The 26,227-nt window shown below is 45.9% G+C and overlaps 1 protein-coding gene across 1 annotated transcript; it reads left to right on the forward strand.

Moving 5' to 3' along the window:
• Nucleotides 1-919: 919 nt before the first annotated feature.
• On the forward strand, nt 920-20,080 carry LOC144892436 (centrosomal protein of 128 kDa-like). The gene is made up of 4 exons (XM_078779244.1): nt 920-1,646; nt 5,797-5,970; nt 7,184-7,240; nt 17,563-20,080. The coding sequence occupies exons 1-4, from the start codon at nt 1,278-1,280 to the stop codon at nt 17,704-17,706; spliced, it is 744 nt and encodes a 247-aa protein (XP_078635370.1). The 5' UTR covers nt 920-1,277; the 3' UTR covers nt 17,707-20,080.
• The last annotated feature ends 6,147 nt before the right edge of the window (nt 20,081-26,227 follow it).

The following is a 26,227-nucleotide window of genomic DNA, read 5'->3' on the forward strand; positions in this document are numbered from 1 at the left end:
AAAATAAACGAAGTACCAACTTCTAATTTGGTGTGTGGGTGTATCTCGCCATAAGGAAGAACGCTGTTGAAAATTGGGTCGCCATGTCAAAATCCAAGATGGCCGCCACCATATATATGTCTGAACCTTGTGAGCGAAATATCTCGAAAAATAAGCGAAGTACCAACTTCTAATCTGGTTTGTGGGTGTATCTCGGCACAAGCAAGAACGCTGTTTAAAATTGGGTCGCCACGTCAAAATCCAAGATGGCCACCGCCATGTATGTCTGAATCTTGTGAGATGAATATCTTGAAAAATAAGCGAAGTACCAACTTCTAATTTGGTGTGTGGGTGTATCTCGCCATAAGGAAGAACACTGTTTAAAATTGGGTCGCCACGTCAAAATCCAAGATGGCCACCGCCATGTATGTCTGAATCTTGTGAGATGAATATCTTGAAAGATAAGCGAAGTACCAACTTCTAATTTGGTGTTTGGGTGTATCTAGGCATAAGGAAGAACGCTATTGAAAATTGGGTCACCACGTCAAAACCCAAGATGGCTGCCTCCATGTATGTCTCAACCTTATGAGCGAAATATCATATCATAGCATGTTTTCTCCGTGTTCCACTTTGTCAACTCACATCACTTCCCCGACGGGGGACCTAGGCGTAACGCTTGTTATTATAGATAGACATATCTCCTGACAATGTTGCCGTTTATTTTCTGCCTCTGTCATGTTGGCATTAGTGCTGTTTTTGAATGTGCCAATTAAATTACAGAAATGTCGCTAACACACATGCCTTAACAAAGTTCTCTGATTGGTCAGGAGTAGATGGGCTTTCTAACAATACAACTGTAACAACAGTATGTAGCAATTGAAATTGGTTAAATACATGTTTTTGGTACATTATTGATTGTTGGGGGGGGAAAAAAAAAAAGAACATCGATTTTTTTGCATCTTAGTTTTGTTTGGGTGTAATTTTGCTTGCACTGACTTCACCAGCTGACGATGGAGGCCCTGCAAGCACTTCGCCAATGGAAGACGCGTTGCCTAGCGGCCGAGGAGCTCGCTGGCCAAAATGCACGAGATGCTGAAGCAGCACGTTCTCAACTCGGTGCTGCAGAACAGCAAGCTGAAACTCTTCGACAGGAGTTGGCGCTAGCAGAAACATGGCGAAAGACTCAAAACGAAGAAGCACAGCGACTTGAGCCTGCACCGCAGATGACCTTCAAGCGAGCTGAAGAGCTTGATGTTGAGATGCTGGACCAGCGGAAGAGTGCCAGGAAACAATAACTTATGTTGAGCTATTGTGAAAGAAAAATCGTTTGTCTTGAAGCCATATGTCAAAAGGTGCAGGTTGAAGTGACCCGATTGAAGTCGGAGCCCCGCTGCAAGAACGACGAAGTTTCTAAAATTATTGACGTCACAAAACGTCGAGTTGAGGAAGCAGATTTGGTTAAGGCCACCTTTGCTCATAAGGAGATTTGCCATCTGGAGGAAGAAGTGATGAAGTTGACGATTGAGCTCGAGAAGGAAGGGCAGTGCCAAAAGCAAAAAGAAACTGACGGGCAGTATTCCACCAGCAAGATGATGAAGGCACAGAACTTGATCAATCGTACCCTGTCTGAACAACCTTCTTTAGAAGATACAGTTCAAGCTCTTGAGGTATGCTGACTAAACGAAACTCCTTAAACCTAGAATACAATGTGCTTGGATTTGTTTCACTGAATGCTTTCGTAAATTATCATTGAATAACTGTTTTTTCCAGTTCTGAAGTGGTGATATCTAGAATCGTGAGAATTAAAGAATGATGTTATGAACTTTGTTACAGACATTGTAGCAAAGGAGATGTTGAATATGCTTAGTCCGTGGGCTGAGTAGGGTTTACATGCACCCCCCTCCCCCCACAACTTAACTTCCTGGGTATGTCCATGTACCCCCCACCCTAGGGGTTAGGAAAAACCATGTTAACAGAAAAAAAACTCATTCCCAAGGTACCTCCCACGCATATTTTGATGTTACCCCCCCCCCCCCCCCCCCTGTGTCAGTGATTTCCGAAAATTAAGGGTAGGCGAAATTCAAATGGCCATAACTTTTTAGCTAGTCATCCTATGGTTGCATATGACCCCTCAAAATGTTTGTCCTGGGACACTCTTTGCAATGATATGTGTTATATGCAAATGAGGTCACTAATGAGGTCACCAGAGGTCAAACTATGAGGGAATGAGTTTGTTTTCTGTTAACATGGTTTTTCCTAACCCCTAGGGTGGGGGGTACATGGACATACCCGGGAAGTTAAGTTGTGGGGGGGGGGGGGGGGGTGCATGTAAACCCTACTCAGCCCACGGACTAGTTTTCATCATGTATAGCTAGTGATCGGGGAATACCAGGTAGGCACAAAGGTTAGACGAAAAAAAAAAAAAGAGAACTTCCTTCTACATTTGATTCCCTCCTCTTTCTTTCCTCATTGATCCAAACAATACATTAAATATATACTGTATATATATATTTTTTTAATTTAGTTTTTCTTTTTTTGCTTATCCCAACTTTCTTCATCCTCTCCCACCCCCAATTACAATCCCCACGCTCCCCACCTCCCATGCTCACTAAAATGTCACTCATTACGTAAGCACTAAATTATCATACCTGCATCATTCTCATTACCAGTGTGGGAAAATAAAACTTATTATTGCATCTCCCTCTCTTCCCTTGATGAAGGGTATATACCTGAAACATCAGTGCCTTTGTGCCTTTTTAAAAATCTGGCATACAAGTTACTATTCATGTTACTGTTTTCTACTGTTCATGAACCGTTATGGGCTACCAAAACAGGTTGCTCGATTTTGCTGCAACGAGCATTCTTTTCAGCAAGTAATTATTTTAAAGAAATTAAGACAATTAATATTGGAAGTTCACTTGTATTATACAGTTGTAGATTTCCGATCAGTTCCACCTAGAAATTGACATGAACTTCCTGTGCAACACACAGCACCATCTTTAACGCCGCAGTCATGGTGCCTTTTAATTTGTCAATTACATATATAGCCTTGTGTGTGGAATCCTTCGTTGCTTCTATGGTCTGCTTTGACAGCAGCCTGATGGTCTGATCATTTGTTCAAATGTTCTGAAATCATCTTTCTTTGGCTATGAGGCATCCTCCTTTGGATGAAAATGATTTTCCTCTCGCCTACATGGTGCAGGTAAACATAGTCACATGTACAGAAACCACACGTGAGAGATAGCAGGCTTAAGTGGAACATTTCATTGGTGGCTTTATTATTGCGGATGGCAGAGATAGAAGACCAATCCTGAAGTGAGAGGGTAGCTTTCCATCACTGCCAGTTGGCCTGAGTGAACTGCCATACCCTGCAGGACTTAAGCAGCTCCCTGATAACAGTCAGAGAATGGTCGATTCTCACACAAACATGATCAGATTAAGCAATTGAAGCAGTGGAGGAACATGTTAGAAGGAAAGCTGGTCATTAACAGGTTCAGAAGGGAGGAGAGAAAAACGAACCTTATCCGATCAATACGAAACTTCACAAACGTGATCCCCGACCCATACATATGCAGAGTGTGCATTTTTAATGGTCATACGTCACATGGTGTGGCAGCCATATTAGCGTGAAAGCCGATATTTAAAAAAATCCCTTCGCTGAAACCGCTTCACCCATCGATGTGGAACCTGTCATGGCTGGTGGATGAAAATGTGATACTTGGAAACAGCTGAAGGGATTTAAATCAAACTTGTTTATTTTTAGGACAGTGAACGAGGGAATCTACCTATTGTGGGACTATACAACAACAACAACAACATGCATTTTAAGGCCATTTTCCCTGCCAGAGCGGGGGTTAGCCTTGCGGTCCCCATGACAATCTTCTCCATTTTGCCCTATTTTCTGCATCTCTCCTTGTTAACCCCCTTGCCCGCATTTCTTCTTCCACCATCTTTAGCCAAGTCTTTCTCGGTCTTCCCCGTCCTCTACTTCCTTCTACATTCATTTCCATTACTCTTCTCAACCAGTCACTTTCATCCTTCCTCAACACATGACGAAACCATCTCAAACTGTTTCTCTTCACAGCATCAATCACAGGCTCTATTCCCACCATCTTTCGCAATTCATCATTTGTCTTCCTCTCTCTCAACGATACTCCGCACATCCACCGAACCATTCGCATTTCCACCCTTTCCAGCCTTCGTTGCTGCTCTACGTTCATTACCCATGTCTCGCTCCCATAAATCATAACACTTCTCACACATGCAGCACACACCTTTCCCTTCAGCTTCAACGACACTCCCCTCCTCATCAGCACGCCACTCAGTTCCCGAAACTTCTTCCATGCACATTGTTGTTCCGTTGTGGGACTATGCGTAGGCATATTTGTGACACAGTCGCATTACTCTAGTTTATTATGACCTTTACAATCTTTATTTTATTTCAATTTCATTAAATACTATTCCTTCTAAAATCTTCCAGTTTTTCAATATTTGGACATGTTAAGTAAGATGGTGTGTAAGTAAGGGTGGTGCATATTAGACTGCTTCAATAACCCTAAAGTTGAGGAATTTTTTTAACAAACTTTAAAATCATTATTCTATTTTGATTGAAGTATATTCTTGAACACTGTGTGGGGGTAAGGTGTGCTATGAACTCTCTGGTAGGTAAATTGAGATGTCACTGCTGTAGGAGGACAGTACAGCACGTTGGCAAACAAGATGTGGTTGAAGAAAGGAAAGCGCAGCTTAAAGTACTCCTGAGGGCTTGGAGGGTTGAGACATGACAAGAGAGGGAAGGCATGGTGTAGGTGGGCACAGAGCAAGGATGGATACGAGGGGACACAGACATGAAGGAGATGTAGGGAAGGGTGCTGACAGGAGGGCGTTCATCACCCTGACCCCGCAAGATCACCCGGATCCTCCAGCATCATCCTGGTACCACAGGATCAATCAAGGATACAAAACGTCTTTTGCAGGATTATGTGGTCAGCATGATGAAGAATGACATCGCGATTGGGATTTAGGTGATGGTAATGAAAGACACGAAGAAAACAATCACTGCACGATTGTGATGGGAGATGGGGCCGTGTGTTTGCGAGCGATCGAGGAATTGCACACAATAATTGGGAAGAAGAGGAAGCAGTATAGGAAAAGACAATTGGAAATGATAATATAGGACTATGAAACATTTTAAGTTGTCATTTACAAGACTTGAGTTGACAGTGTGAGGGTGCAGGAGGAGCAGAAAATGTCAGGTGAGAGAAGAGAAGAATATATGTTTTTACTGAATGTCGTGAGGAATGAGCTGAGAATGATTTATATAGCGACGAGTTTTTGCGGGACTTTTTGAGAAGAATGAATGTCAGCGATAGAGGAGATGGAAATAAGGGTGGTCCGGAGAATTGCAACGGAATGGGGATGAAGAAGAAGAAGTTGAGAAGGAGTTCAATGAGGTTACAGACGGTGACAAACATGTGGCCAACAAACAAACAAAACGGAGAAACCATCACAAAGCATAAAATCGTGGTTGTGACAACTTGTTATTTTTTTGTCACTACTGTTGATTATGCTCTGCCAAAGATAATAGCATCATCTGTGTGTTCCATCATATAAACGTCATATGTGATGTGTGGTCGTTTCTAAGGTTAAAGCAAAATCAATCTCCGAAGTGTTGTCTCCAGTGTTCAAATGATCTTTAGATTTTGTTTGTTTGCTTGTTTGTTTGATTTATTCATTTATTCATAGAAAAATGAGTGTGGTGCAAGTAAAGTGTTCCTCTCATCTGACACATGTCCAATTTTGGAATTCTTCACTTAGGTTAAAGTGATGGCATGTAATGCAGATTGCTTCGCAAAGCTGAAGCGGTCTGAAAATGAGCTGCGAGAACGTGTGGTGATGCTGGAGGCTGAGATGGAGTCTTTTATTATGACATTTGAGCAGGAGGTTCAGGAATTGTGTCAAGTGATGTGCAAGGATTCAACAGATCTGCAGGTATGTAAAATTAATATTTTCATCTTCTTTAGTATCCTATGGCTGGCCAGATAGCCTCGAGGTATGCATATTCATCATTGAGATATCTAGCTGGAGTTTGAATCTCAACCGAGCTATAAAACTGTCATTCTAGTGTTTTTTAAATGTAAGGTAATACAAGCCTCTCCTCGGTGAAAGACACATGAAAGCCCGCTTGGAGTTTGCAAAAAAGCACCTAAAGGATTCTCAGACTGTGAGAAACAAGATTCTGTGGTCTGATGAAACCAAGATTGAACTGTTTAGCTTCCGTCTGGCCACTCTGCCATAAAGCCCAGATCGGTGGAGTGTTGGTGATGGTTGTCCTTCTGGATGTTTCTCCCATCTCCACACAGGATCTCTGGAACTCAGCCAGAGTGACCATCGGGTTCTTGGTCACCTCTCTTACCAAGGCCCTTCTCCCCCGATTGCTCAGTTTGGCCGGGCGGCCAGCTCTAGGAAGAGACCTGGTTGTTCCAAACTTCTTCCATTTAAGAATTATGGAGGCCACTGTGCTCTTGGGAACCTTCAATGCAGCAGAATTTTTTTGTAGGCTTCCCCAGATCTGTTCCTCAACACAATCCTGTCTCTGAGCTCTGCCGGCAGTTCCTTCGACCTCATGGCTTGGTTTTTGCTCTGATATGCATTGTCAGCTGTGAGACCTTATATAGACAGGTGTGTGCCTTTCCAAATCATGTCCAATCAATTGAATTTACCCCAGGTGGACTCCAATCAAGGTGTAGAAACATCTCAAAGATGATCAAGAGAAATGGGAAGCACCTGAGCTAAATTTCAAGTGTCATAGCAATGGGTATGAATACTTATGTCAATGTGATATTTCAGGTTTTTTTTTTTAAATAAATTTGCAAAACTTTCTAAAATCCTGTTTTCTCTTTGTCATTATGGAGTATTGAGTGTAGATTGATGAGGGAAAAAATGAATTTAAACGATTTCAGCATAAGGCTGCAACATAACAACATGTGAAAAAAGCGAAGGGGTCTGAATACTTTCTGAATGCACTGTATATGCTTTGTTGCTATCTTCCATCTCTTGTCACATGCTTTGTCTCCCACATCATACATTGATGTGACCTCTTATACTCGAGGAAGCTGACCTTATACACATTGTTATACAACATCCTAAAATATGACACCTCATGTAATGCGTATTCTTACAATCAATGATACTGACTTTCCAGGTGGTGGCTGAGAGTAAAAGACAAGTGGAACCCTGCAGGTGGCTGGCGGAAACGAAGGTAAACAGGAATTTTTTCCCCACTGCACCACTGTCAACTCGTACCTCCTGTGTCGCCTTGTTCTTCCACCAGTTGTATTGTGTAAAGAAAATAATTTGACTTTCTCTTGATCTCAGCAATGCACCGAACTTGCAAATACTGTCCATGCTCTTTTTGTTCCAGAGATTGTTGAAAGCTATTATAACCTCCCCCACCGAAGGTAGATGGAGATTATGTTTCAACCCTGTCTCTTTCTCTGTTTGTTTGCTTGTTTGTTTGTCTGTGAGCAGTATATCTCAAAAAGTTATGGGTGGATTCAGACGAAACTTGATGGATAGGTGGGTGTGTGAAAGGGACCAATAGCTTCGATTTTGGTGAAGATCCGGATTCTGATCCGCCTCCTAGAATTTTTCGTGATTCTTCACCATTGGGAGATCGGGCCAAATCCGATACATAGCAGGATATCTCAAAAGGTTATGGACCGATTTGGACGAAACCTCGTGGACATGTTGTGTGTGTGACAAAGACTAATCGTTTCGATTTTGGTGAATATTTGAATATGCATTCAGATACGAGAATTATTTAATTTTTAAGTGATTCTTCACCATTGAGAGATTGGGCGAAAAGCGATATATGACTTTGAAGGAGCTGTGCTCCTACGCGAGTTAAAAGGATTGACGCGACAAAAGACGGGAATTCATCCGAGTTTCTTTATTCCACAAAACCAAACTCGGGTACTCTGAAAAGCCCGTTTATCGGGCAGCAATATATATACAATCAAATGCAGCGAGAGTGGGCGTGCCCGGGAAAGGCAAGACTGAGCGTCTCCGGGCGGGCCGGGCGAGCCCGGGAAAGGCAAGTCTGGACATGCCCGGGAAAGGCGAGACTGAGCGTCTCCGGGCGGTCTGGGCGAGCCCGGGAAAGTCGAGTCCGGACATGCCCGGGAAAGGCGAGACTGAGCGTCTCCGGGCGGTCTGGGCGAGCCCGGCACAGCGATCGCTCCCCGGTTGCGTCCCCGGCAGGTGCAATGCGATTGTGTATGTTCAGCGGCAACCGCTACACGCGCCCCCCCCCCCAGAATCGACTTGCACCGGCAGGGTCAATTTAAGGGGGGTCCTGATGACCCGGCCAAAGCGACCCCTGGAGGGTCGTGGGGGGGGGGGGTCCGGTGTGGTGGTGGGTGGTCAAGCGGGGGGAACCGTGGACGGGGGGTGGCCTCGCCGCGGAGGGAAGGGCCAACCGATGGGGGGCGGCCTAGCCGCGGAGGAAGGGCCAACCGTGGTGGTTGGTCGACGTCCACGTGCGCCGGCTTGAGGCGGTCCACCGAAATCGGGTCCGACCTGCCGCCGACGTCGATGATGAAAGACTTGTCATCCCGTCGCAGGACCCGGAAGGGTCCGTTGTACGGTGGCCGGAGTGGCCCCCGGTGTGCGTCATGACGCACAAAAACGTACTCCGCTGTGCGAAGCGCTGGGGGGGACGTAGGACTGGGGGCCACCGTGGCGGGACGTTGGCACGGGGGCAAACCGTCGGGCGGCCTCCTGCAGGTCCGAGCGCTGGCGAGCCGCGGACCAGGGACTGGTAGCGTCGGGCACGAACTCGCCCGGGACGCGTAGCGGCTGGCCGTAGACGAGCTCGGCGGTGGACGCCTGGAGGTCCTCCTTGGGGGCCGTGCGGAGGCCCAAGAGGACCCACGGCAGCCGGTCGGCCCAACCGCCGTCCTGAAGGCCGGCCATGAGCGCGGCCTTCATAGAGCGGTGAAAACGCTCGCAAAACCCATTGGCTTGGGGGTGGTAGGCCGTGGTACGGTGGAGCTTGACCCCCAGGTTGCGGGCGACCGCGCCCCACAGCTCGGAGGTGAACTGCGGACCGCGGTCCGAAGAGATGTCCACCGGTGCGCCGAAGCGGGCGACCCAGGTGGCGATGAAAGCCTGCGCCACGTCGGCGGTGGTGGTGGAAACGAGGGGAACGGCCTCCGGCCACGTGGTGGTCCTGTCCACCATGGTGAGCAGGTGTGTGAAACCTCGTGATGGGGGAAGGGGGCCCACCAGGTCCACGTTGACATGGTCGAAACGCCGTTCGGGCACGGTGAAAGGCGCCAGCGGGGCCTGGGTGTGGCGGTGGACCTTGGCCCGCTGGCAGGCCGTGCAGGCATTGGCCCAATCGCGGACGTCCCGTCGAAGTCCGTGCCAGACGAAACGCGCCGACACCAGCTTCTGGGAAGCTTTCCGGCCCGTGTGGGAAAGGCCGTGGAGGGAGGCGAAAACACGGCGCTGCCAGGTAACGGGCACGATGGGGCGAGGCTGGCCTTGGGAGACGTCGCAGAGCAGGACAGTGTCCGCGAAGAGGACGTCGGCCAGGCGGAGGCCCGTGTCCGCCACCCGGAGGTCTTGCACCGTGGTGTCGGTGGTCTGGTCGGCCGCCATAAGCGCGAAGTCCACGCCGAGGTGGACCGCGTTCGCGCTGGCCCGAGAAAGACAGTCGGCCATGGCGTTGTCTTTACCGGCGACGTGCCGAATGTCCGTGGTAAATTCCGACACGGCGGAGAGGTGGCGCTGCTGGCGGGCCGACCACGGCTCCGTGACTTTGGCCATCGCGTAAACCAACGGCTTGTGGTCGACGAAAGCCGTGAACGGGCGGCCCTCCAGGAGGTGGTGGAAATGGCGAATGGCCAGGTATAGACCGAGGAGCTCGCGGTCAAATGTGCTGTATTTTAGCTCATTCGGCCGGAGTTGCCGGCTAAAAAAAGCGAGTGGCTGCCAAACCCCGTTCACCCATTGTTTGTGTACGGCGCCCACCGCGCAGTCGGAGGCATCCGTAGTGAGGGCGATTGGAGCGTCGAGCACCGGGTGAGCCAGCAGCGTTGCGTCGGCGAGGGCCAGCTTTGCGCCTGTGAATGCCGCGTCCATGGCTGCGGACCAGACGACATCATGCTTGGCCGGCTTGCCCCGGAGGGCTTCGTAAAGGGGCCGTATGAGCTGAGCAGCGCAGGGCACGAAACGGTGGTAGAAATTCACCATGCCGAGGAACTCCTTCAGGGCCTTGATGGAGCGGGGACGCGGGAACTCAGTGATGGCCTCGACCTTGGTTGGCAGCGGCACGGCCCCGTTTCTGGTGATGTGGTGGCCCAAAAAGTCAACGGCCGTCGTGCCGAAGCGGAATTTGGCCCGGTTGACGATTAAGCCGTGCTCGCTGAGGTGCTCGCACAGTGTTCGGAGGTGGAGGAGGTGCTCGGCCCGGGACGTGCTGGCGACGAGGATGTCATCCAGATAGATGAAGAGGAATGGCAGGTCGCGCAGCACGCCGTCCACCAAGCGTTGGAACGCCTGGGCCGCGTTTTTGAGGCCAAACGGCATTCTCAAGAATTCGAACAGGCCGAACGGCGTGATGATGGCCGTTTTTGGGACGTCGGCCGGCCTGACAGGTACCTGGTGGTATCCCCGTATTAGGTCAACTTTTGAGAAAATGACCTGCCCCGCCAAACGGGCGGAAAAGTCCTGGATGTGCGGGACCGGATACCTGTCGGGGGTGGTAGCGTCGTTGAGGCGGCGGTAGTCGCCACATGGGCGCCAACTGCCCCCCGGCTTCAGCACGATGTGCAGTGGCGAGGCCCACGCGCTATCGGAGCGCCGCACGATGCCGAGGTGCTCCAACGCGTCGAACTCGGCTTTTGCCATGGCGGGCTCTGGCGTAGACCGGCGGGCCCGTAGTTGGTATGTGGTGCTCGATACCATGTCTCACTGCGACGGCAGAAAACGTCGGCCGCGTGAGGGCCGGGAACTCCGCGAGCAGGCGAGCGAACTCGTTGGCCGCCGGGAGGGCGCATGCTAGTTCGGTCGGCGCGGAGCTGCTCATCGTGCATGCCAGGGAGCTGAAAGTCTCGGCGTTGACAAGGCGACGCCGTTTGACGTCGACCAGCAGCCCCCCATGTGCGCAGAGGAAGTCGGCGCCCAGCAAAGCCATGGGCACGCTCGCCGTCACAAAGGTCCAGTTAAAGCGCTGGTTGCCGAAGCAGAGGGTGACGTTGCGCGGGCCGATGGTGCGGATGGACGATCCGTTGGCAGCGACCAAGGAGGGGCCGCAAACGGCGGTCTGCCTGTCCTGCTCGGAGGCGGGTATGACGCTCAGTTGGTGTCACAAAGGAAGCGCCGCCCGGACGCTTTGTCCTTGATAAAAAGCAAGTTGCCCGAGTTGCCGGCGCTCATGTCTGGTAATGAACGCCGGCCCGGTCATTTCCCGACTTGCCGAAAGTGCACGGGGGTCGGCATGTCCGAGCCTTGTGTCCGAACCTGGCATGGTAATAACACCACGCCTGGTCAGGTGGAGGCCCCGGCCGTCGTGTTGGGAGCGGTCGGCGCGGCGTGGCAGCCTCCAGTTGCACCGGCAGTTCGGCCTCCAACCGCACCGGGCGCTCGGGCACCATGGGCGTCGCCTCGGACGGCGGCGGGCTCCAGGTAGCCGCCCCGATGTGCTGGCCTGCCGAGGAGATCTTGTCGGCTTCCCTGGCGAGGGCGCGGGGATCCGTGATCTGCGTGCCTGCCAGGGCGAGGCGTACCTGGCTAGGCAGCTGGCGGAGGAACAGCTCTCGGAAAAGGAAATGCGGGGAGTGCTCACTGAGCAGCGAGAGCATGTAGTCCATTCGCTCGGATGGGCGCGTGTCGCCGAGCTCGGGCAGGTCGAGCAGGCGTCGTGCGCATTCTGCCGGTGAGAGGGCGAATGCGTCGAGGAGGAGCGTCTTGATCGCACCATACTTGTCAGCGGCTGGCGGGTGCTGGAGGAGGCCCAGGGCGCGGACCGCGGTGGCGGAGCAGAGTGCCGCTACCACATGGTGGAAGCGGGTGTCGTCGGTGGTAATGCCTCGCAGGGCAAACTGGGAGTCCGCCTGTGCGAACCAAACCGCCGCGTGAGCCTCCCAGAAGGTAGGCAGTTTAAGGGCAACTGCCGTGTCCATGTCGGGGGTCACCAATGAAGGGGCTGTGCTCCTACGCGAGTTAAAAGGATTGACGCGACAAAAGACGGGAATTCATCCGAGTTTCTTTATTCCACAAAACCAAACTCGGGTACTCTGAAAAGCCCGTTTATCGGGCAGCAATATATATACAATCACACGCGGTGAGAGTGTGCGTGCCCGGGCGGCCTGGGCGAGCCCGGGAAAGGCAAGTCTGGACATGCCTGGGAAAGGCGAGAATGAGCGTCTCCGGGCGGCCCGGGCGAGCCCGGGAAAGGCAAGTCTGGACATGCCCGGGAAAGGCGAGACTGAGCGTCTCCGGGCGGTCTGGGCGAGCCCGGGAAAGGCGAGTCCGGACATGCCCGGGAAAGGCGAGACTGAGCGTCTCCGGGCGGTCTGGGCGAGCCCGACACAGCGATCGCTCCCCGGTTGCGTCCCCGGCAGGTGCAAGGCGATTGTGTATGTTCTGCGGCAACCGCTACAACATGATATTTAAAAAAGTTATGGACGAGTTATGAATAAACTTGGTGGACGAGTTGCTTAGGTGACAAGAACAAGCCGATGATATTTTGGTTCAGGTCCCAATCCAGATCCGGCCTATCAGTGGGATACAAACAAACTGTTCACCAGGCGGAGGTATGCTCTCTACTGAGTGCCGTTCTAGTTCCACCTTGCTATAATGCTATATTTGTCATGCGTATCGTTACACTTAAATTATGAACCAAATTTATTTCTGTTATTGTGTTTAATGCCCCTGGTGTTGGGCTAGCGGCTAGGGTGCCGGCTTAGGATCCTAGGATCCTGGGTTCGAATCCCGGTCGATCGCTGAATTAACGCCAGGGGGGTTGACTCAGCCTGTCATCCTTCCAAGGTCGGCTAATTGAGTACCAGTTCACTGGTAATTCCCTGTTTGTCGTTAAAGGCGGCAAAAAGGGTTGGCGTCAGGAAGGGCATCCGGCCATAAAACATTGCTTCAAAAAGGGGACCGAAAAACAACAACAACCACGGTTCCCGAAAAAGGCCAACCCCCACTTTGCGGGGAAAAATGGCCTCTAAAGGTGGTTTTTTTTTTTTTTTTTAAATTGTGTTTAATGAAACTATTTTTATGCCTCCGCCCCCTAAGGTGGCCGGAGGCATTGTTTTCGGGTTGTCTGTCCGTAGGGGCTAAACCTCGTTTTTCTCAGCAACCGCATGTCCGATTGAGACAAAACTTTCAGGGTAGGAGTGACACCCATGCAGAATGTTTTTTTTATGATAATTGTGATGGCATTGGGCACGTGGTATGGCAGCCATCTTGGATTTAATGCAAATAATTAAAAAAGTATTTCTCGGAAACCACTGAATGGAAAAATTTGAAACTTGGCAGATTTCCAAGTACTCCCAATGGGGAACAAAAGCATAATAATGATGATATCATCGGTGAAGTGGTATACCAGCCAAAAAAATTTTAATCGAATTCCTTATCCTAAAAATCTGAAATTGCATGCCCAAACCTGTCTCTCTCTATACCCACCATACCCAGTCGAACCCAGCTTCTCCTAGACTCTGTGTCCTTCTCTCCTGACAAGGTGGAGAAGTTTCTGTCAAACCTCGACTCTGATTCTGCAACTGGACCTGACGGCATAAGCCCACGGGTCCTAAAATCCTGCTCTACTGCTCTTTCACGCCCTCTCTCTGTTCTCTTCACCCTCTCTTTTGCTCAAGGTCATCTGCCATCAGCTTGGAAACCAGCCAACATTACCGCTTTACACAAAATAGGTGCAAAAACAGATCCATGCAACTACAGACCAATCAGCCTGCTCCCAATTATCAGCAAATTCATGGAATCCATCATTGCTTCGGATATCAAATCTTTCCTCTTCTCCAATGGCTTGATCTCTGATCATCAATTTGGATTCAGACCAGGTCATTCTACTCTGGAAATGCTGCTTCTGATGTCGCAACAATGGATGGAGGTCCTCAATGCCAAATAGGAAATCAGAGCTTTCTCCCTTGAAATATCACGTGCTTTCGATACGGTCTGGCACCCCGCTCTGCTCACCAAACTCTCCTCCGATGGTATTCATGGAAATCTGATGGTATTCCTCTCTGGTCATAGTCAACGTGTGGCCCTGAATGGATTTCTCTCATCTTCCCTTCCTGTTCAGGCTAGAGTTCCCCAAGGCAGTGTTCTGGGCCCTGTGCTTTTTCTGGTCTTCATCAATGATCTCTCCGACTTTCTGGAAATCGTTTCCATCTCTTTTCTGATGACTCTACTCTCTGCCGCTCCATACCTCATCCCTCAGATCGGCAGTCTGCACCCTCCTCACTCTGCAGACCTGGACAAAATCACAGACTGGTCAATTGTTGTCAAAGGAGGAAGCACCCCTTGGGGAGGGGGAGATATTACGAGTATTAAATAGTATATCTTTTTAATAACATTAATATTATGCTTTTATTTTTATTATGAGGAGCAGCTTTGGAAAACGCCACGATAAAGCTATCTTAACACGGATATACAGCTCAACACATCCCCATTGGTGGGGAAACCCCCCTTGGTAGAGAAAACCCCCTGGGGGGGGGGGATGAATTCGCTACAGCCTTCATTGTTTGGCCCTTAGTCCTCCTGTCAAGTTTGGTTGAGATTGGATAAGTAACGACCGAATGTATCGCAGTCAAATATCGACAGATAGACAGACAGATAACAAATTGCTTATTTTAGTATGATGATGATTGCTCAGTTTTTCCGGATTCTTTTCAAATCTAAAGAAGCTCCAGATCATGCTCGATGACGAACCAGCTTTTCTAAGCAGATTTTGCTTCCTGAAGAGGTCCTCCATCTCCATTCCCACGGTCTAGTTTTGCAGCACAGAGAAAAAGCTAAGGCCGTCGTCTGTTTCTGTCCCACTGTAAAACGTGCAAATGCTCTTGGGAAAGAAAATAAGAAGTAAATGTTGCTTCAAATTAATCGAAGCTTACGGTAAAATTGTAATGTTTTTCAATTAAATTTAAAAATATTGAACCCGGGTTGCCTGGGCAGTTTATAAGGCAACAGGGAAACTGCGATTGCTCCGGACTTTTTTTCATTTGCTAGGAAATATGCCGCTGTATCTTTGCTGTTAAATATTATGATTTTGGAATTTTTCAATACTCTACAGCTATACAGATATAATAGGCTAATACTGTCTGTTGGATCCCAGAAGGAGAAGTCCGACCCACGTGCATAAAGTTCATGAGCAAATGTCTGCTGATTTTCTTCACAACTTACTAGATGGAGAAAAACGGATTTGTCTTTGTCTGTTTTGTAAAGAATATCAGGAGAATCTTTTGATATAATTTGCTGAACAAACGAACGGATTCTCAATGGACGAAGTGAGATACGGCATAGTCAAGATTGATTCCGGAGACATAATTGATGTCTCCCCTTATTGATCCTACTGCTCCCCTTATTTTGTGTTTTATGTGTCGGTTTGACTTTTTGTGTGATTAATGTTAGCTCTTTCACGAGCCTCGATCTTGTATGCGAAAAAAAAAACAAAAAAAAAACAAGTGGAACATTTCTTTCAATCCTGACAAATCTCACACTCTTACTATGTCTCTCCTAAAAGACCGACTGGACAACCCTCCCATCTACTTTCTCAACAATCCTCTCCAAGAAGTTCTGTCACTCAAGCTTTTGGGTCTCACTATCTGCCATGATCTTTCCTGGGAAAACCACATTTCCAAGCTGGCCTCCAAAGCCAGTCCCCGACTGGGCATCCTCCGTCCTGCGAAGTCCTTCCTTGGCACACCTGTGCTCCTCACCACATACAAGGCTTTCATCTGCAGCTCAATGGAATACTGCTCTCCCATCTGGGCTGGTGCTCCTGCCTCACACCTAGCTCAGCTTCATGCTGTTGAGACCAAAGCTTTCCGAATCATTGGAATCTCCTGCGATGACGCTATCTCCGAGGGCCTTTCACTCACTCACCGCAGGCAGGTTGGTGGACTTTCTGTCTTCTACCGACTCCTCTCCGGCCTAGCCCCCCCAGCTCTGTCTGTGCTCTGTCTCCCAAATATTCCTACAGGTCGCACAAGATCTGCCAGCATCCCGCTTCTGGTGAAACTGCCAAAATCAAGACTCTTTGCTCACCTTCACTCTTTCATTCCTCTTTTCTCCCGACTCTGGAACAAACTCGCTCACTCTCTTCAATCCCACTCCTCCCTCCAGGTCTTTAAAACAGCTGTTCACCATCATCTCTTATCTTCCCCCATCCAAAACCTTGATCTTTTCATCCCCCGTTAATTCACCCCAGATCCACATTTTTGAAATACCGACTTCTTTCCTGGAAGTTCTAGCAGTGTCCATGTGTTTTATACCTCTCCCACCCTCCCCCTCCCCCTTCCCATGCCTCCTCCTCCCAAGCCCCCTCCCTCCCACAGATCTCTCGATGTCCCTGTTCTCTGCTGTTGTGCTTGTGTGCTTCCCCCTTTCTCGCCATCTTGTCTCCCGCTCCCTTTATAACATGTCTTTTATGTTTTGTGTTTTATGTTTGTTTGTTTTTTGATTTTTTGTTTTTGTTTTTGTTTTTTACATGTTTTATATATTTTTAATATGTGTTTATCTTTTATGTTTTGTGTTTTATGGGAGCGAGACATGGCTAATGAGCGTAGAGCAGCAACGAAGGCTGGAAAGGGTGGAAATGTGAATGGTTCAGTGGATGTGTGGAGTATCGTTCAGAGAGAGGAAGACAAATGATGAATTGCGAAAGATGATGGGAATAGAGCCTGTGATGGATGCTGTGAAGAGAAACAGGTTGAGATGGTTTGGTCATGAGTTGAGGAAGGATGAAAGTGACTGGTTGAGAAGAGTGATGGAAATGAATGTAGAAGGAAGTAGAGGACAGGGAAGACCGAGAAAGACTTGGCTAAAGATGGTCGAAGAAGAAATGCGGGCAAGGGGGTTAACAAGGGGAGATGCAGAAAATAGGGCAAAATGGAGAAGTTTGTTATGGGGACCGCAAGACTAACCCCCGCTCTTGCAGGGAAAATGGCCTTGAAATGCCTGTTGTTGTTGTGTATGTGTCCGTTTTGGTTTTTTTGTGATTAATGTTAGCTCTTACACGAGCCTCCATCTTGTATCTGAAAAAAACATGATATATGACACATTTGTATTGAAATATTCAACTTATGACATCATAGGTCACATGGTTTGGCAGCCATATTGGATTTAACCTGGAACCTTAAAAAAGCTAAAGGGATTTAAATCAAACTTGTTTATTTATAGGACAGTGAACGAGGGCATCTACCCATTGTGGGACTATGCGGAGACATATTGGTGACACCGGCACATTGCTCTGGTTTTGTTTGTTTTTGTTTGTTTGGTTACTTATTTTTGTCAACTTATGGGTGATATGAATTGTGTACATCCTGGCAGGCACGCTTGCAATGGTTATGTGGCAAGAGTCGGGAGCGGCAGCATCGTGAAAACCAACTGCGCTGCCAACTGCAGCACTGTCGGAAGCAGCTATGTGACATAACATATCGTCTGGATGTTGAGCGACAGCAAACCACTGAATAGCTAGAAAATGACAAAAGCTTGTTGTGATTGATGAGGAGAAACAAGTTAAAACTATGCACACCTTATCTAACCGACTTCAACTCTTCCTTCTTGTAACTGAGGCTTTTTGCAACCGAGGCTTGAAAATGACTTTTGTTGAGTAACGAGGGGTTGCCAGCCATCCCCAAGGTAATTTAGAACGATCATGAAGATAAGTGGTCAAAGTCCTTAATCTAACTGCCATCTACCCTATCCCACAGACATAACAATATACTTGAGAATATGTTAAATTGTTCCAAAAGAGGAGGGAAAGGAGTTTCGGGAAACACTAGAAAATTGTTCCTCAAGTTTAATTTCGTTTAAAACGAGGCAAATGGAAAATGGTGAGACAACAACAAATGGATACATCAGTGCGCACGTAGACAAATTGTCGGAGAAGGGTGGGAACAGGATCTCAATCATGTGTGCAATAAAGCTTAGCAGTGGAAATGGGAGAAATAACAATGAGGTGATGGTGATGGCTTCCTGTTGGGAAGTGCACAAGGCAACTACCTCGGGAAGACAGCTCCGCAGGTGAGAAAAGAGGTGTATGGGAAAATTGAGGTGAGTGTTGTTACGTGCTTCTTCCCCAAACCCCGGCCACAGTGTACCTCCAAGCTTCGAAAGGAGTCACGGCAGAAAGATATGCTATTAGGTGTGTGTCCCATTGACCAATGGTAGAACGACACCAAGCAATTATTGATACAAAACAAAGTATTGTATTCAAAACTCACACAATAATAACACTTAACGCAAGTACAAGGAAACTCTCACTTGCACATCCTAAACCATACAATTCCTATGATGTTACCACCAATATGTTCCTTAATCAATAACTCATAGTACTCCAACGTGAGTGAACCGTAACAGTCCCCAAAGTTCGTGCAGAACGACGGCAGCGCGATGTGCAGAGCGATGGGAAGAGCGACGATTGTCACGACACAAGGCCAAAGTCGATCCCCGCTCTGGTGATCAACACGAAAAGGTCGTACTGGGACCTGAACCCAGGTCGGTCGACAGTCAAAGCCGCAGAAGAGCCGCGAGGTGAGATGTCGGGCCGAAATCGGTCTGGTAATAATTCACCCAAAAGGTGAGTGGAAACTCACACCTTCCATTCACCGACAATGAACCCGACATGAACAATCAGCTGTTCCCAGGCTGAGGTCGCTCCGGGAAAACCCACGACACACACGTGGAACAGGGCGGATGGCTTGTGTGAGGTGAAATGGTGGACCGGCCGATAATGGAGGCGTCAGCTTGCTCTCCAACAACGATTCACTCTCGGAACCAAAACCCGTCACAGGTTTAATTGCAACCGCAATAACGACACTGTCACGGGAATCCCTTTCCCGGGGAAACCAACATTCGCTCGTGACCAATGTCCAAAACGTCTGCTCGCCACCACAAAGCAGAGAAGCCTTTCTTCTCCGATCTCTCTCGATTCCCATTGCCCGCCTCTTTTCCTTTTTCCCGGTTTCTTCTTCTTCCATTTCGTTTTCCTTCTGAAACACTATTTTTACCTTTGAAGACAGTTATCTCCAATTCACACCGAAACCGTAACAATAATAGTACCTGAAACTAAAAATGCTTCAAGTAGATGAAAACCACAAAGACGGAAGTGGCGAATCCGTAACAGTGTTGAGTTGAGAGTTTAGACTTTGAAAGCATAACAAGGAGATTTCTTTTTCATCTTGAGACATTTTTACAAATCGCCAGAAGTTCACCGTTAATAAAGAAATGATCGAAATATTTGTCAAATATTAAAATATATTTTGTTTCTAATTTGTACTAATATATTGTTTTATAGTTTCTAGAACAATTTTCTCCCTAATTTTTGTATATTCTCAAGGATGTCTCTACTTTATTTTTTGGAAAAGTTTCTTATACCTAGAAATGTCTATTATGTGGTTCTATGTTGGTATTATTCTCATGTGTTCAGGACTAGGTGTGAAAGGCAGAGAAACAAAGGTTTTAGTCACAGTATAATCCATTGTATTTATAGAGCAAAAATAGTGGGACTTAGTTTCAGAGCTCGTATTTCTAAAATAAAATGTTCCATTTAAATAATTTACGCGGTTAAAATGAATCTTAAAAAGATTTATCATAATCAAAAGGAAGAACAAATACAGTCGGACTCAGATATTCGTGGGGGTTACTTTCCTGGAAAATGCCACGAATGTCGAATTGACGAATATGGGGGGCATTGTTTCAATGGGGAAAAGGGGGATAGGTTCCCGGCAGTTCCTGATTCAGAGGGGACAATTTTAAAGGTTTAAAATGTTTTCGACTGTGAATGCACATGATTACAGTTTCATTTAAAAAATGCTTACAAATAAATTTAAAAAACGACAACACCAGGTACCGTTTCCAATTTTTTGAAGGAATGAGCTTACAGTTTATTAAATGTGCTTAACCAATCGTACCTTGACCAAAAAAGCAACAACAGCATGTATGTACCGTTTAAAAATTTATTTCATCAACACGAGTAACTCAACTTTTCAAATGATGATTTCTATGAAGAATTAAAATCCAGTTAACTCCCCAATCTATGAAGACGACACAGTTGAGGGTGCTGAGGGGTTGTGCACCGAAAGGAATGTAGGTGAGATCGCTGATAGTTGTGCACTGAGGGTGAGGCTACGGGCGCGCTTCAGTGCCATCTTGTGCGTTTCCCATGCGGTGGTTCGAGGCAACAACCAGCAAGCCTTACCAGCCATTTGGGGACCCAAGGCTACCTAAGTGCTGGCCGGCTTGAAATGAAACATTATTTATTTTCTTTTATTCCCCCCTCCCCCTCCCCCTGTTTGTATACGAGTCTGAGTGGAGACGTCTCAATTATAGTTTTCCTCACCTTTTGTTGTCTTCTATAGTGCGGTAAATAAATTTATATTTGTTGAATTTTACTTTCTGTCCTGGTTCGTTTCGTTGTTTTGTGGGTTCGGAATAACCCCGTGTGTTTCCGATCAGATAAGGCTTCGGGTCTTTCCCGTGTGCGCCAAAAACAATCCCGCCAAGGTTCGAAATATGCCTCGGAGTTAAAGCTTGTCTCGGCTATTCGTCTGAGACCGGTCTTCATCGGCCACGGACAGGACAATATCATGGGTGAGCCAAAATTGCTATTTTTCATCGATTCTTGACATCTTGCTTGAGAATCAGGGCCTTTAATCATTGTTTCGATAGAAGAAGCAGCATATGCAAAATCCAAAATGATGTTCAGAAATCGGGTAGGAAAAGGAAAGACTTGATGTTGGCATGCGATGGTGGATTCCATGACTTTTCTTGTCAGTGGAACTAATAGAAATGGCCTGAAGTTGAGAGATTCTATTTTGCACCCATATTTAGCATTGGAGCGATATCTATCTTCCAAATACATGATTAGCGCCCTAGGGTAAAGGACAATCCTACTATATATAACTTGAGATGTGTCTGCAAGCGGAAACACACCAGACTGAACAAGGCATAAACCCTGCTATGAAGAAGGAAGCAAATTGAAGAGTTCATCCTTTAGTTTTGCCACATTATGTTTTTTGGCTCATATGAAGATGGACACACATTTATTGCAAGCCTTGCAGAATGACCAACTGTGGCTCAGGTATTCAGTTGCTAATGGAGTAGTGTTTGTGAAGGCTGGTGTCAAATGTTGTGAGAGAGAGAGAGACAGAGACAGAGAGAGAGAGAAAGAGAGAGAGAAAGAGAAAGAGAAAGAGAAAGAAAAAAAGAAAAGGAAAAAGAAAGTAAGACACAAACAAACAAAGAGAACTTTCAAAAAAAACATTTTCTTAGGTGTCATGAATAGCGAACAAAGAGGAGCTGGAAGACTAATCCTTTTGAAGAATCCAGATTGCAATCCCTGCTAGTTGGTCTGAGTGAATAACCAGACTCTGCGGTACTGTTGACGTTCTCTAACTACAGCCAGAGACTTGTACTTTTCGAAGAACATACAGTCATGTGAAAAAGTAAGTACACCCCATGTAAAGTTTTGACTTTTTCAACATATTTCAACATACAGCTATTTGATCTTCATTTCAAAAATATTGATAGACAAAGGTGATATAATACAACAAATATCATGAAACATTTACATTTTGTAGTCCATTGTATAATTTAAATAAACATAAATGCAAATTTCGCATGTGGAAAAAGTAAGTACACCCTTGGCTCTAATAGGTGGTATTGCCCCCTTTGGCAGAAACAATCTCAAGTAGGCGTTTCTTATAACTGTCTACCAGTCTCTGACATCGACTGGGAGAAATTTTTGCCCACTCCTCCATGCAGAATTCTTTCAGCTGTGCGATGTTTGAGGGGTTTCTTGCATGCACAGCTCGTTTCAAATCCCCCCACAACATCTCGATGGGATTTAGATCCGGGCTTTGACTTGGCCATTCCAGAACCCTCCATTTCTTTCTTTTCAGCCATTCCTTGGTGGATTTACTGGTATGTTTAGGGTCATTGTCATGTTGCAAGGTCCACCTTCGGTTGAGCTTCAACTCTCTGACAGATGGCCTCACTTTATCCTCAAGCACTCCCTGGTACAATGAAGAATTCATAGTGGATTCTATGATGGTGAGCTGCCCAGGCCCTGATGCAGCAAAGCTGCCCCAAACCATAATATTTCCACCACAATGCTTTACAGTTGGTATCAGGTTCTTGTGGTCAAATGCTGTCTTTGGTTGTCACCAAACATGTCTTCTGGTACTGTGGCCAAATAGCTCTACCTTTGACTCATCTGTCCAGAGCACTTTGTCCCAGAAGTGCTGGTCTTTGCCTCGGTGTCCATTGGCAAACTTTAGTCTTGCCCTGATGTTCTTTCTGGACAGTAAAGGTTTCCTCCTGGAATCCCTCCCATGTAGATCAAATTTGTGCAGCCTCTTTCTAATGGTAGATTCGTGCACTTTGACATCAACAGTGGCAAGAGCTACCTGTAGGTCCCGTGATGACATTCTGGGGGTTCTTAGAGACTTCTTTCAGCATCTTGCGGTCTGCTCTTGGGCTGAACTTGCTGGGGCGGCCTGGCCGGAACAAAGTTGGCAGTTGTTTGGAATCTTCTCCACTTGTAGATGATCTTCTGGACAGTCGAATGATTGATTTCAAATTGTTTGGAGATCTTTTTAAATCCCTTCCCAGACTCGTAGGCATCTATAACCTTCTTCCTGAAGGCCTCAGAGAGCTCTTTTGATCTAGGCATGGTGACGCTGCACACTTCAACAACAAAGAGCAAACCAAACGAAATGTCTGAGGTTTAAATAAGACAGGTTCCTCCAAGATCCTCTCTAACGATGTTCTAATCATTTGCACCTGAGCTGGTGCACCTGATTCTAATTTTAGGTATTTGAAGTAGTGATAAATGTAGGGGTGTACTTACTTTTTCCACATGCGAAATTTGCATTTATGTTTATTTAAATTATACAATGGACTACAAAATGTAAATGAATGATCGTTTTAAGGCCATTTTCCCCGCTAGAGCAGGGGTTAGCCTTGTGGGCCCCATGACAATCATGGTTCCCTGTTTGAGGCAATATTTTTATGGCCCGATGCCCTTCCTGGCACCAACCCTTAATCGTCTCTTACGATGCGCAGGGATACGGTGTACCTATTCTAAACCGGGGTACACACCGGGATCATTCATCCCAGCAAGCTGGTACTCAATTTGCCGACCTCGGAAGGATGACAGGCTGAGTCAACTCCCCTGGTGTTAATTTAGCAATCGACCGGGATTCGAACCTAGGATCCAAAGCCGGCACCCTAACCACCAAGCCAACACCAGGACTAGGACTACAAAATGTAAATGTTTCATGATATTTGTTATATTATATCACCTTTTTCTATCAATATTGTTGAAATGAAGATCAAATAGCTGTATGTTGAAATATGTTGAAAAAGTCAAAACTTTACATGGGGTGTAGTTACTTTTTCACGTGACTGTAAGTGGATGAGTCAAGTAGGTTGGAGGAAGGGGCAAGAGATGTTGGATGGAAGGTTTATCACTTCCAGTTCCAGAAGGGAAGACACACCCTGGACAAAGATTTGGGTTTGGAAGTTTCGAGAATAGATTCGTTCGATGGAATTGCAGAATGCATTAGCTGAAGTGCCATGGCTGCAGAGTCAATTTACATGCAAATGCCATGGTAACCGTCGGAATTGTTAGAGATATGGAAGAGAGAGTCGGACTGGGTGTCTGAGTAATTCTGTTACCAGAAAATGTGTTCACTGTCGGGTGCATAGCACATGTCGTAGCCAAATATTAGAAGGTATTGGAGTGTAATATGTATCCAGTCATTCCAGGGTTTAGGTGGAACGAGTATGAAGCTTGAACAATGGCGTACGAAACCCTTGCCATAAACAGCAATCCTGTCACCAAGATAGAAAGCTGCCCTGTAATACTAAATTCCCCTTTACCAGGGCTTGTCAAACTTTTAAAGATGGCATGCAGAGTTTGGGGGCCGATAGACAATTCAAATTACATTTTGCATGCAACTAATATGTGACTGGCTCTTTACTGGCTCTGTCAACATCCAGACAGATGTTGTCTGGCAACATCATAAAAATTAAACAACAACTCCACAACAAAAAACCCCACAAGTTTAGCACTCTCACACCACCGCTTCCTTCCCCAGCAAGATTAAAATTTAATCATAAATTCTAATAAATAAATCTCAAATAGTCTCAATAAATCTCAATCATAATCATACATCAGCATCATAAAAATCAAACAACAACTCCACAACAAAAAACCCCACAAGTTTAGCACTCTCACACCACCGCTTCCTTCCCCAGCAAGATTAAAATTTAATCATAAATTGTAAGAAATAAATCTCAAATAGTCTCAATAAATCTCAATCATAATCATACATCAGCATCATAAAAATCAAACAACAACTCCACAACAAAAAGCCCCACAAGTTTAGCACTCTCACACCACCGCTTCCTTCCCCAGCAAGATTAAAATTTAATCATAAATTGTAATAAATAAATCTCAAATAGTCTCAATAAATCTCAATCGTAATCATAAATCAGCATCATAAAAATCAAACAACAACTCCACAACAAAAAACCCCACAAGTTTAGCACTCTCACACCACCGCTTCCTTCCCCAGCAAGATTAAAATTTAATCATAAATTGTAATAAATAAATCTCAAATAGTCTCAATAAATCTCAATCGTAATCATAAATCAGCATCATAAAAATCAAACAACAACTCCACAACAAAAAACCCCACAAGTTTAGCACTCCCACACCACCGCTTCCTTCCCCAGCAAGATTAAAATTTAATCATAAATTGTAATAAATAAATCTCAAATAGTCTCAATAAATCTCAATCATAATCATACATCAGCATCATAAAAATCAAACAACAACTCCACAACAAAAAACCCCACAAGTTTAGCACTCTCACACCACCGCTTCCTTCCCCAGCAAGATTAAAATTTAATCATAAATTGTAATAAATAAATCTCAAATAGTCTCAATAAATCTCAATCATAATCATAAATCAGCATCATAAAAATCAAACAACAACTCCACAACAAAAAACCCCACAAGTTTAGCACTCTCACACCACCGCTTCCTTCCCCAGCAAGATTAAAATTTAATCATAAATTGTAATAAATAAATCTCAAATAGTCTCAATAAATCTCAATCATAATCATCAATCAGCACCATAAAAATCAAACAACAACTCCACAACAAAAAACCCCACAAGTTTAGCACTCTCACACCACCACTTCCTTCCCCAGCAAGATTAAAATTTAATCATAAATTGTAAGAAATAAATCTCAAATCGTCTCAATAAATCTCAATCATAATCATAAATCAGCATCATAAAAATCAAACAACAACTCCACAACAAAAAACCCCACAAGTTTAGCACTCTCACACCACCGCTTCCTTCCCCAGCAAGATTAAAATTTAATCATAAATTGTAATAAATAAATCTCAAATAGTCTCAATAAATCTCAATCATAATCATACATCAGCATCATAAAAATCAAACAACAACTCCACAACAAAAAACCCCACAAGTTTAGCACTCTCACACCACCGCTTCCTTCCCCAGCAAGATTAAAATTTAATCATAAATTGTAAGAAATAAATCTCAAATAGTCTCAATAAATCTCAATCATAATCATACATCAGCATCATAAAAATCAAACAACAACTCCACAACAAAAAACCCCACAAGTTTAGCACTCTCACACCACCGCTTCCTTCCCCAGCAAGATTAAAATTTAATCATAAATTGTAATAAATAAATCTCAAATAGTCTCAATAAATCTCAATCATAATCATAAATCAGCATCATAAAAATCAAACAACAACTCCACAACAAAAAACCCCACAAGTTTAGCACTCCCACACCACCGCTTCCTTCCCCAGCAAGATTAAAATTTAATCATAAATTGTAATAAATAAATCTCAAATAGTCTCAATAAATCTCAATCATAATCATAAATCAGCATCATAAAAATCAAATCTCTGATGGTAGCACAAGGTCGCACAAGGTAA

The sequence above is a fragment of the Myxine glutinosa genome, chromosome 5 (genome assembly GCF_964187855.1).
Source record: "Myxine glutinosa chromosome 5, kmMyxGlut1.1, whole genome shotgun sequence".
NCBI lineage: Eukaryota > Metazoa > Chordata > Myxini > Myxiniformes > Myxinidae > Myxine > Myxine glutinosa.